This window comes from Lemur catta, chromosome 5, assembly GCF_020740605.2.
Source record: "Lemur catta isolate mLemCat1 chromosome 5, mLemCat1.pri, whole genome shotgun sequence".
NCBI classification, from domain to species: Eukaryota; Metazoa; Chordata; class Mammalia; order Primates; family Lemuridae; genus Lemur; species Lemur catta.
The window spans coordinates 73,070,954-73,083,200 of NC_059132.1; the positions used below are offsets into that span (position 1 = coordinate 73,070,954).

The window sequence follows — 12,247 nt, forward strand, 5'->3', positions numbered from 1 at the left end:
TAATATCCTTGTCTAAATTTATATAATTTTCCTTAACAACATTCATATAATTTCCCTGTCTAAAACACAGTTGCAATAATTTAGTTTTAGTAAATTTGACTCACAAGCAATTTAGCAACATAAGATAAATATGACATAATTTAAAAGTTCTGGTTTATAGATAAAGTATAAAAACTAAACATCTGTATTTTAAATGACAAATTAAAAACTATTCAATAGATAGAAAAAAATTTTTTAAAATATATCTCCATTGTCTAATGGTATTATAGACTGAATTGTGTCCCCTCCAAATTCATATGTAGGTTCTAACCCACAATGCGACTTTATCTGGACTTCTCAGAAGAGCTTTTAAGGGGGTAATTAAGGTTAAATGAAGTCATGGGGCTGGGGCCCTAATCCATTATGACCGACGTCCTTATAAGAAGAGAGAAAAAGATACCAGGGAGGCATTAGTACAGAGGAAAGACAATATAAAGACACAATGAGAAGGTAGCTGCCTACAAGCCGAGGAGAGGGCTCTAAGGACAAACTGGCTCTGCTGTCACCTTGATCTTAAACTTCTAGCTCCTGAACTGTGAGAAAATAATTTTTGTTGTTTAATCTACCCAGTCTGTGATGTTTTGTAATGGCAACAAGTGGCAAGTCAAGAAAATAATAATCAGTGATATGAAAAGGGAGAGAAAGATAAAGGATGAGATAGACATATTCACACACAGAACATAACACGTGGGAGATGTAAGAAACCCAGACATATATACAGACGCTGTGAGACACCATGTTATAAACTAGCATTTTGTGGTCTTTTAAGAAATTGTTGGTAAAGATGTCTGAATCATGTGTTCCTTCTACTATTTACACAGGGACGTTTTAGGAGTTCCTCTGACGAATAGATGTAAAAGTCCTGATTCTACTCTCAGGTCACAGGTCCCCATGCTCTGGTTTAGAGAATCCTCATTCAGAAACCATCACTGAGTGGTTAGGAAATGACTTTTGGATTTTTAATCCTTCAATTATCATGCTTTTAACAGATGTCTTAATTCTCCATTGGCCTCTATTAGATTTTCTTGCTAGTCTGTGCTATGTTACAAACATAGTTGCTGTACTATCACATTTGGGGCAAATTATGTGATGATCACTGTTGCTAGTGTTCTTCAAATAAAAAATAATACGAATATTTGGGGGTTAAGGGGATCAGCAAGATTTACATAAGATATGACAATAGAACAAAAGCATCACTTCAAAAAAAAACAAATTTCAATGGAGAACCATCTTTGGAATGAAATAGGTCCATAGTAAAATCTCACACGTTTTTATCAAAATTAACCCAATAATTCGCTGGAAAAAATGGTAACTCAACTCTATGTCCTGTTTTACAAATACTTACAGAATATTCCCAAAATATTGATGATGATCCAGATAAACTACAGGAATCATGCGCCAAACGGGAAGACCCTGTCAACACAGCTCCTCTCCAATCGTATATTGCTTTGTCTGTGAGAAATATAAATGTAGGTTAAAACAATATTTATCTAGGAAGAGTACACACTGATCATATTGCTTAATGTTACATAGAGGAAAGCAAATCATCTTTATGGGCTCACTATTCTGTATTAAAATCACATCTTGTCATCTAATCGGAGAGAGATGAGGAAGTGATAGCACTGCATAGATAGGGGCCTCAATTAATTGGCTCCTTCATACAGTGAAGCTCTCGTGTGTTTATTGCATATAGTGTGCCCATCAGAAAACTAATAGGTTCATTCTCTTCTAGAACATCAACTTCGTTCTTCAAAGGAGGCTTAAAGCAAAATTATACTTGTGAATAGCACTTATAAAAATAAAAGGAAAACTTCTCGCTCATATATAAGAACTTAAAAGGAAAATTCAGAATTATTATGAAGGCACAAGTTTTGAAATTACAAAGTAAATGATATTATTAAAAGTATTTAAGTTAAATAGGTTGAAAGAGCAAAAGGTTAGCCAGCATATACCCACATATTTCTTCTGTCTTGTAGCAGCTGTTAAATGAGATTTCTGCAGTAACCTTTTTTTCTTTTGCTTAATAACAAGGAGGAGATTTAAGATTTGTCCCTTTATTTCTCAGAGATATTAATCATTTAAAAAAAGGAAAAATTCAGTTCAATCCTGCCACCCAAATGAATCAAACTGTTTTCATATTTCCAATTTTCCTTCTAAAATTTATTTGTATACATATATTCTTTCCTGAAACTTTCGATTTAATAGAGGCATGCATGGACTAGTTAATTACATGAATTTAGAGAAAACTCAGAAGTCATCAATTCTCTCATTTCATTGCTTCAATTTATTTATAGGAATATAAGTTGAGTATCCAATAGGGAGGCAACAAAGTAACATGAAATAATAAAAAAGTAATGTTATCTCAGAGACATCCTAATCAATACTTACACATTCTATCTCATTTTAATTTTATAAGTATTTCATCTTCCCTTTTAGTCAAAAGAGTCTCTGCCCTCTTTCAAAAAGGCAAAACCTCTAGAAAAGGCAAAATATTCATACACTTCAATCACAGCTCAATGTGAGTAAATGAAATTCTTTAATGGAAGCAAATGCCAATAATGGGTAGCTTGTAGAAAACCTGAGAATATTAGTAAATGAGAGGAAGATAGCAAAGGAAAGGTCATACACTTTATGCTTTAACTGGGGACCTTTATAAGCCCAAAGGTATATAAAAGGATGATACAAAAGTTTAATAGAGATGTGAAAACCCTTACATTTCTTATGAAACTTTCTTGACCAATTCAAAGCATTTTCCAACTCACCAGCACTATTCCTGACCTACCCACCTCCCTTAATGTACATGACATTAAATGTTATACTACTACAATAAATGTTCTCACATATTTTAGATAATCATGCTTCTCCTCTTTCCAATCTCCTTTTTAAATGTATAAATTCTTCCAGAGCAAGGGCAATATCTTACTTGGAACTGCTCTGTTTCTGGCTCATTAGCAATGTTAAGTAAGGTAGCCATGTAAACACTGGTGAAAAAGAATTAGTCTTGAGAGGTTAAATCTCACAGGCGAAGAGGGGATCTTCTTGATCACTGAAGAGCCTAACCCAATATAAAACTGAAAGCTATACAACTTATTTTTCCCAGAGAATGTAGAACATTTTCAAATATTTTATCTTGTTTATCCACAAAACAGACTCATGCAGTTGAAAGAGCCATGCATTATTTTCTCCAGTATGTAGGTATCATACTAGAAAACGTAGCTATAACTTTTCCACTTCAGGAAGCAGTAAAGCCTCCACTAAAATCCTCAAGGTAATCATTCACACACTGATGTATGCTAATGACTCCTCCTTAGAAGCTAGGTACAGAAGGTGACATGCTACAAATTCCAGTTTATTCCACAAAGTCAGTCGAAAGTTATAAGCTAATAGTTTGAAGGAGACCAAAGTCATACATCAGACTAAATCTTCACAAACCCTTCTCTGAGTCAACAATCTTCACAGAAACACCACATGCAAATAAAGATTCTCAATTCCAGATGTGTCTGTGTGTATGTGTATACACATGTGCACAACAGCAGGCTATATATTAATAGGTGGAAAAAAAAGAAAGCTTGTCAGTAATCCCAGTTATTGGTCAGCAGGACAGAATGAAATATTCTAAGATTAAATAAATCTGAGGAAAATGCACCGTCAAAATGTGGAAAGAAACCAAAATGATCACGTCAGTTTAACAAGGAGTTATTAGTTAAATAGCAGCTATCTCTGAACATAAAAAAATTGTTAAATAACTACCCATATTGATATCTTCCTGACTTTGCACATCCTCAATATTTATTTTAGACTCTCTTTCAAAAAACTATTATACCATAAGTTCATGTTAGTTTGCTCCCTTGTGCATATCTCATTCCATATCTAGATGTAAGTCTTTCACTTACTTTGTATTCTCCATGAAACTGAATATAATGCTGTGCGCCAATCCTGTGTGTGTGTGTGTGTGTGTGTGTGTGTGTGTGTGTCCGCGCATGTGCGGAAATACTCCTGGATCCAGGACCGGATTTGGCAGTGACTGAAAGGCCAACCAGCAAGACTATAAGAGTAAAAGGCTCCACATAATCCAAACGAAATAAATACATGAAAAAACAGAAAAGCCTTAAAAATAAGTTTTAAAATCCTATTTTTTTCCAAGATCAAATATTTTTTACCAGACCATCTCCTCTCATTTTCTAGCATCATCTCAATGTTTATAATGGTAATAGTTTTTAAATATCATTCAGTTGGAGGTAGCTTTTTATTTTTCATTTTTATTCAAATTCATGTAGTTAACAATAAATCAATTATTTACACAGGTGGGAGATATTTCTAAACCTAATAAGCATAGTTATTTTAGAAGCTTTAATTAGACAAATGACTCACAGAAAACTGATAAGACAGTATACTACAGGTGATATTTTCAAGGAATGGGGAAAGAAAAGGGAAAGAGGAAAGAAGGAAAGAAAAGTTCTTAGGTAATTAAAACATTCACCACTTCTATAATTCCTGTAGTGACAAACATTTTCTCCATATTATAAATGGATAGATTTGTTCAATTCATGTGGATATTAGCAAAAGACCCAAAGACCAGAGGAGTTCAAACTTTTCAAATATACAGTTTCAGTCCACTTAGAAACCAAATGCTCTTATGAAAGTCTATGCACCCAACTATTCAGGAGGCTGAGCAGGAGGATGACTTTAGCCCAGGAGTTCGAGGTTGCAGTGAGCCATAATCACACCATTACAGTCCAGCCTGGGCCACAGAATGAGACCCTGTCTCTAAAAAAAATTAAATAAAATTAAAAATAAAGAAATAGTCTATGTAACTGCCTCCAACAGAGCCAAAGGAAGTCAAAATGAAAATGCAATGTATCTTTATTAGGGTATGATAAAATCAAAGACACCACTGGGTTTAGTGGTCCCGTGTCCCTAGAGCCTCTTTTATGCCAAGCTCGTTCTGTTTCCCTTTTATCAATTCCCTGGTATCAATTAATTCTTTGAGTTAATTACACATGCAGTTTTAATCTGTAGGTAATTACAAACAATTAATAGTTAGGAGACAGAATTAGCAGTTCTTAGTTTGATTATCTATATAATTAAAAGGGGTGGTAAACTAGAGTTGACAAATAGCATCTTAATCATTTGAATAATCAATGCCCAGAAGCTTTCTTGGGTGGCTGAATTCCATCTGTTACATTAGTTTAAATTTTAGAATAAATGACTGAAATGTCCATTTAAATCAATCCATAAGTGTTAAATTATCATACAAAAAAGAACAAGGTATATATTCTAAAATTATGTAAGCCATCTTCTTTTGTTTGTTTATAAGGAGCTGTTTCCAAAAGAATTCAATACAAATAAAGATTTGTAGGGGAGAAAAAGTATAATCTTTTTCTTTACCCATTTCAAAGTTCATGGAGCTGACACCATTATACCAAAGACTGATTAACAAAAGAAAAAAGCATACTGAATTTACTTATCAAAGTTTTATATGACAAGGGAAGACCCAAAGACTAGGGAAGAACCGTATTTTGATGCTTAGGTTTGGTAAAGTATAGGTGGTCATGTAGAAGTATGATTGGACAAAAGCAGGTATGATCTAAAGATAATAAACTGGGGGGAACTCAGCAAGGCCTGATTCTTCTTGATCTCTGGGTATGGGGCAGGACACTTGTCACATGAAGATCTTCAGGGGGGATGGGAGGAGGTCAGGGGGTGACCTTCCTAGGTTTTATGGCTTGCTTTCCATGACCTGCTTCTAGGGAGAAAGGTGGGTAGGAAAGGTCAGAGATCTTCCTGCTTCTACAGCCCCACCAGTCATTTTCAGCTCAAAAGAGTCACCATGCAAAGGCCCCATACTTTGGGGGTATCATGTTCTGAGCCCCAACAGATTCAATAGACTGATTTATGTATATCTGGTGGATACTAATTAATATTCATGGTTCTTGTTTCTATGTTATAAAACATCTAAGAAATATGAATAACTTTTTTGTACTATATTCTATTTCACACTTTTATTTAAGTGTGTGATGAGAGAGCAAATAAGACATCACTTTAATCCTTTTTTGGCTAACTGATAGGACCAGTGGTTTGTAGATAGAGAGCAAATACTAAGAAGCAGGGTAAGCTTAAGGTGAGTTAGAAAAATATATGGGAACTTCATTCCAATCAGGAAGGAATGTAATACAGAACAATGGCATCACTATTGTATGATATCAATCTGAATTGCCAAGAATTTGAACACATTTGGCACATACTTCCAAGCAAATAGTGAATAAAAAATGTTCAAAAAGAATCATGATTTCTGGTTCAGTATGGCTTGTTACCTTTAGCTGTGAGGCAGCCCCTTTACAGTGCCACTAAAATAATACAATGATAAAGGAAAAGATGAAAATCTCAAGGTCACAAAAAAATTAAGTCTAACAATTCATTGATTTGCAGATGAGATGAAAATTTTCTTTAATTAGGATGATGAAAGTGAATTGAGGAAAGCAATCAGTGACTTTTTCCTACTAATATAACCCCTCCCAATCTGAAAGATGGTAGGAAGAAGCTGCTTTTAAAGAATTGCTTCCCTCTTTCTACCTGCATCTACCACAATCACCTGGACACAACTCCAAGACAATAATTAGGAAAGGAAGTAATCCTGGCTGTAGCAGCACAATTTGATACAGTTCTATTATAAAGAAAGAGCTCTGTGCAAAGGCTGGGGCTGGCAGGTTTTGACAATAATGCATAATAGGGATTGAAATTTTTCATGTGCTACATAGCTAAAAGCAATAAAGAATGAAAGAATAAAACAGGAAAGGCCCCAACTCAGCGGAGCTAAACCGTTCCAAATGGAGGTCTTCAGGTCACTGGGAATTAAGCAGAGAACCAGGCATTGGTTCACCTGCTTATGAACTATAGAACTAGAAAAGTCAATCAACATACTCAAGTAAACATGGAGCAGGGCTGAGCAAAAGCCACAGGTTCTCTCTATTTGTAATCACCCACTGCATAGAGATGTTTCTCCTTATTCAGGGCAGAGTAAACAAACTAGGGCCTACGTTAATCATAGTAATGCTGGCAACCATTTATCCAAGGCTCAGACTGCTAATTAAACACTTCGCACACATTACCTGATCTAATCTGCATAATGACCCTATGAGGTGGATGCTGATGTTGCCCCCGTTTAACAGAGGAGAAAACATATTAAGTTCAGACAGCAGATAAGAGGTTGTGTGAACCCAGGTTTAGCTGAATTTGAAGCCTACTGACTATGGCACAAGGGAGAAGGTCTCTGTGGTAGACTGAACAATGGCCCAAAAGATACACACGTCCTAATCCCTGGAGCCTGTCAATGTAGCTTATATAGCAAAGACACTTTGCAGATGTAATTAAATTAAGGGTCCTAAAATGGGAGGATTTTTCCAGGATTATTCTGGTGGGCCCTACATGTAATCACAAGTGTCCTTACAAGAGAGGCAGAGGGAGACATGAATAACCAAGTGGAGAAGGAGCTGTGATAACGAAAGCAACAGGCTGGAGTGATGTGAGGAAAAGGTCATGAGGCAGGGAATGCAGGTGGCCTCCAGAAGGCAGAAAAGGCAAGGAAACACAGTCTTCCCTATAGTCTCAAGAAGGAACCTGTCTAGCAAACACCTTGACTTAGTCCAGTGAAACTGACTTCAGACTTCTGGCCTCTAAAAATATATGAGAAAATATTTGGGTCATTTTAAGCTACCAAGTTTGTGGTAATTTGTTACAACGGCCATAGGAAACTAATACAGTCTGCAATTCTGAAAATCTAATAAAACAGCTGACGTCTAAAAACAGTCTGCTAGACCTAGGGAAAATTTTTAGAAAGGTGTTTGGCATTCTCACTATAACAAGCCAACTCTCTAAAATAGAAGCTAAAGCAATAAAGAGAAAATAAACTAAGACTTACATATAATAATAATTGGAAGTTAACTAAAAATGGAAATTAGCATTTTTTAAAAGGCAAGGAGTACAAAGAAAGCAAAAATACAATGTCAGACTTAAAATGTACTTAAGAGTTGGTAGGGGTGTAAGTGACAGTGCAGAATATCAAATGGCTGGGTTTGGCAAGTGCTCCTAGAATGCATAAGAAAAGCATCCACAGATATGAGAAAATTATGAGAGAGATTATAGATTAAAGATGACAAATAGAGTGCCCATCAAAGGAACCACACACATTACTGAAGATGAAACCAGAATAATCAGAAATGAAGAAAACACACTATATAATAATTTTTCTAAGTTGAACAAAAATGATCTGAATCTTCTATTCGGATTCATTGAATTTTGGGGAAAGCTAATTAAAAGAGACTGTATACAAGTAGATTCTGCAAAATTAGAGGAATAAAAAAAATTTAAATTATAAGAATAAAGAAAAATTCATACAAAATACCTGCAAAGGTATAAAACTCAGGTTGTTCTCTAATTTCTTTTGTGAAACAGCAAAAAACCAGTAAGTAGACCACCAACAGAATTTTCAGGTAAAAGAAAAGTTGTGAAACAAATTTTATAATCGTCTTCAATGTGTAAAAGCCAGGAAAAAAAAATAATGCTCAAATATACCAATGCTACGAAAATCTGCTCAGAAAATGTTTTATATAAATAAACATACAAATACTTAACTGAAGACCAAAACATGAATCGCAACTAAAGATAAAACAATTTAGAAACCATAGTATAAGAGAACCAGCAGTTCTTCCACTAACCAGTATACTCAATTCTTGTAGGGTCAGGTGTAGTCACATGGATTCTACAGGGTGGTCTTAAAGCTTGGTCCTACCTATCTTTACCTCACAGTTTCTTTTCTGCATATTCTATTTTCCCAGGAACCAAATCATTTTTTTCCTAGGGTATAAACCCGTATTCACTACAGTTCAAATGAGCTTTTAAATGGAATCTATTTCTATGATTATCAAAACAACAAAACCAGTTTGTTCTGTCATGTATTTACAATGACTAGACATTTCATTTGGTTTGGGGACATGTACCTAGAGACCCAATAAACAAGAGAAGAATAACAAAGAACAATATAATGGCTATTTTCATTTTCATAGAACTTAAATGATGATTTTTCTCCCTTTTAACAACTCACACTGAATCACCTGAATCATGACACTGTCCTTCACAAAGCTCTTCTCTGTATCATGGGAACAACCTCTGAGCGCTCCTATCTATGAAGCTATGTGGTTTAACAAAGCAAAAAAATATACCTGGAAAATAGATCATAGTAAAATACACCAAAATTTAACAGTGATTATCTCTGGGTAGTAGAATACTACAGGATTGCCATTTATTTGTGTGTGATAGTGTTCTGTATTTTCTACATTTTCTGCAATTAATCGTAACCAATTGCAATTTTAGAGAAAACACATTTAAAATAGTTTGTTTTTAACTATATATTTTTAGGTAAAAATAGGGAAAAGTTACATTAAAATTATGAGCAAAAGCAAGGTCTACACAAAGCAGCACAAAACTTTAGGAATGTTTGCCTCTAGGGAAGCATTAGATAAGACTAAATTTTATGCCTATTTTTCTAAAAAGGACATTTTGTACTTGTAGAGGAAAAAACACAATTTGTTTAAATTCCTTTAACAAATATACGCACAAAAATAAATGGTTCCCTTAAGTATGCCCTCAATGACACTTTTGGGGGGAAGAGAGGGAGGGGTGGACCACAACATGTTCAGAGTCAGAACTCATTCTCTTCCCAGGAAGGGAGAGAGACAGCTGCTATGTCATAGCAGCTTTGGAAAACACTGGTCTCGGGCTTACAAAGTGAAGACTCTTGATTCAGTAAAGCAGGATTCCCAGGCACCAAGTCTATCAAAGATTTATTCCTGCAACATACGGGCAGCTACCTGAATTTGTAACTTGAACCATCTCTTGGATGGCAGCTCACTTGTCATCTTTGTTGAGAAGCACTCTGACAAATGCAGCTCATGCTGGCAGTGGGCTGCAAACTCCAGGAGGACAGGGACTGTGTCCAGTGCACTACTACTTTATCCCCTACATAACCACAATATCTGGAACAAATATGTACTAATTTTTTGAACAAATGAATTAACATTCACTTGTAAATGTTAACTAGATGATACATATTTTACAGATGACAATGAAGTCATAGGTTTCTAGGCAAAAATGTCAGAGGTGCTGGGGGAAAGTGGACATTGGGAGTGTTCTTACTGGTCTCCCTGAAAAGGAAGCAACAATTAAGTACTCTTTTGTCTCACATAATTCTAAATTTTTTAAAAAGATTACTCCTCCCAGGTTTATCAAATTATATATTGATATTTGAACCATATGCACCCTACCTATTTTAGTCAACGTTTTGATGCCCAAACTCATACATTCCTGATGAAAATGAAAATTTGAACGGACTTTTGTAAGAAAGTAATTGTCAGTAATGAAAGTCTTTTAAAATTTATATAATAATAATTTTAGGAGTCTTTCATAAGGAAATAATCTGAAATGTGATGAAAGATTAACAAAAGTGATAATAGCATTATTTACAATAGTTATGCAGAAAAGAGTTAACATAGCAAGTCTGAGACTGCTGTTCTTAGAAAGATCTGCTTGCAAGGTTGACTTTTGGCTGGCATCTGGGAACTTGGCAGGTAAAAAGTCCCCTACACTGATGTAAAACTTTCCCCAAATGATAAGGGTATCTCACTGTACTCAGACTGTTTGTGCGAGCAGTATGTTTTATGCCGAATATCTGCTTTCCTTCTAGAAATCTGGAATGTTGGTACATACCAGACAGAGTGGATAGGCCCCAATAAAAATCTTGTGTGCTGAGTTTCTAACAAGCATCCCAGGTATGTAACACTTCACACATGTTGTCATGACTCATTGCTGAGGGATTAGATACATTCTGTGTGACTCCACTGGGAGAGGACTACTGGAAGCTTACTTCTGGTTTCCTCTGGACTTTATCCCTTGTGCCTTTTCCTTTTGCTAATTTTACTTTGTCCTTTCACTGTAATAAATCTTAGCTGTGACTATAACTACGTGCTCAGTACTATGAGTATTTCTAGTGAATCACCAAACCTGGGGGTAGTCTTCGACACTGACACAAAAATAAATTTGGAAATAATATAAATGTCCAGTAATTGGAGATTGGTTAAGTAAATTTTACTACATTGTGTACTGGATTATTTTTAAACAACAAAAGTTGTGCTTATGAAATATATTATGTTAATAACTATATTATCAAAATATCTTATATACCTTATACTTTTAATTATGGACAAAAAAAAATCCACAAATAAGAGAGCCAAACAAAAATGTGCCAAAATGTTAGAAGAGATAGCTTCTGACTTGATGTTAAAAGTGATAGCTTCTGACTTGATCAAAGTTTTTTCTGCATTCTATTCTCCTCTTTGTTCTAATTAGGCCGATTGTGGAGTTTGTGAAGCCTTAAACACGTGACTCACATACAGCTACTCGTTAAGGAAAGTTATCTGAATTGTTTTTTCCCCATACAAGTTGCCGTAGGACCTAAACCCCATGGTTTATTTCTGAAACCAGACTTGCCACCTGAGCTTTAGAGGACTAGATTAGGAAGCAGCCCATTAGCCTCAGACAAACACATATGAATTAGAAATTGGTACACTGGACATGTTTGGCTCAAACTCTGCTCAGTTTGGTTTCTACACCACATAGAAATAATCTAATACAATCAAATCTTATATTTTAACAGTTTACATGCTAAGTGAACTAACAGAAGCATGCTCTGTTAGCTGAGAGGTTAAGCAACGTCTCTAGTCCTCGCTGAAGCTGGTTGATAATCCCAGTGTTGGGAAATCTGAAACCTAGAGTGACTACAGGGGTGAATGGATGACTTTCCATGACCCACTCACATATATGCTCCATTACTAAAGGCTTTATAAACATCCTGACCCAAAAATTTTGCTTTCCAGAATTTCTATAATGAAGATATTCATTTTGCAATGTGAAAGAATGATTAAACTTTAGAAAACATAATCTACAGAATATTTAGTGACAAATCTTTGGTATTTTATTCACCAGTTATCCATGAGCTAGTATTACTGTGCAAATTCTGAAATAAGCTGGCCTTTTTAGAAAACAAAAATAAGTATCTAATCCCCTAAGAAAGATTATTAATTTTGTTATTTCCATCTGTCTTTGATGACTGGCTTATCAAAAGACTGAAGTTCATTAATGTAACATTATCTTTACT

The 12,247-nt window shown here is 35.1% G+C and overlaps 1 protein-coding gene across 1 annotated transcript in view; it reads right to left on the bottom strand.

Moving 5' to 3' along the window:
• IQCM (IQ motif containing M) overlaps positions 1-12,247 on the bottom strand; it is a 299,506-nt gene that overhangs the window by 199,376 nt on the left and 87,883 nt on the right. Inside the window, exon 6 of the mRNA XM_045552628.1 lies at positions 1,385-1,491. Coding sequence (XP_045408584.1) covers positions 1,385-1,491 — 107 coding nt within the window. The remainder of the gene's footprint in view (positions 1-1,384; positions 1,492-12,247) is intronic.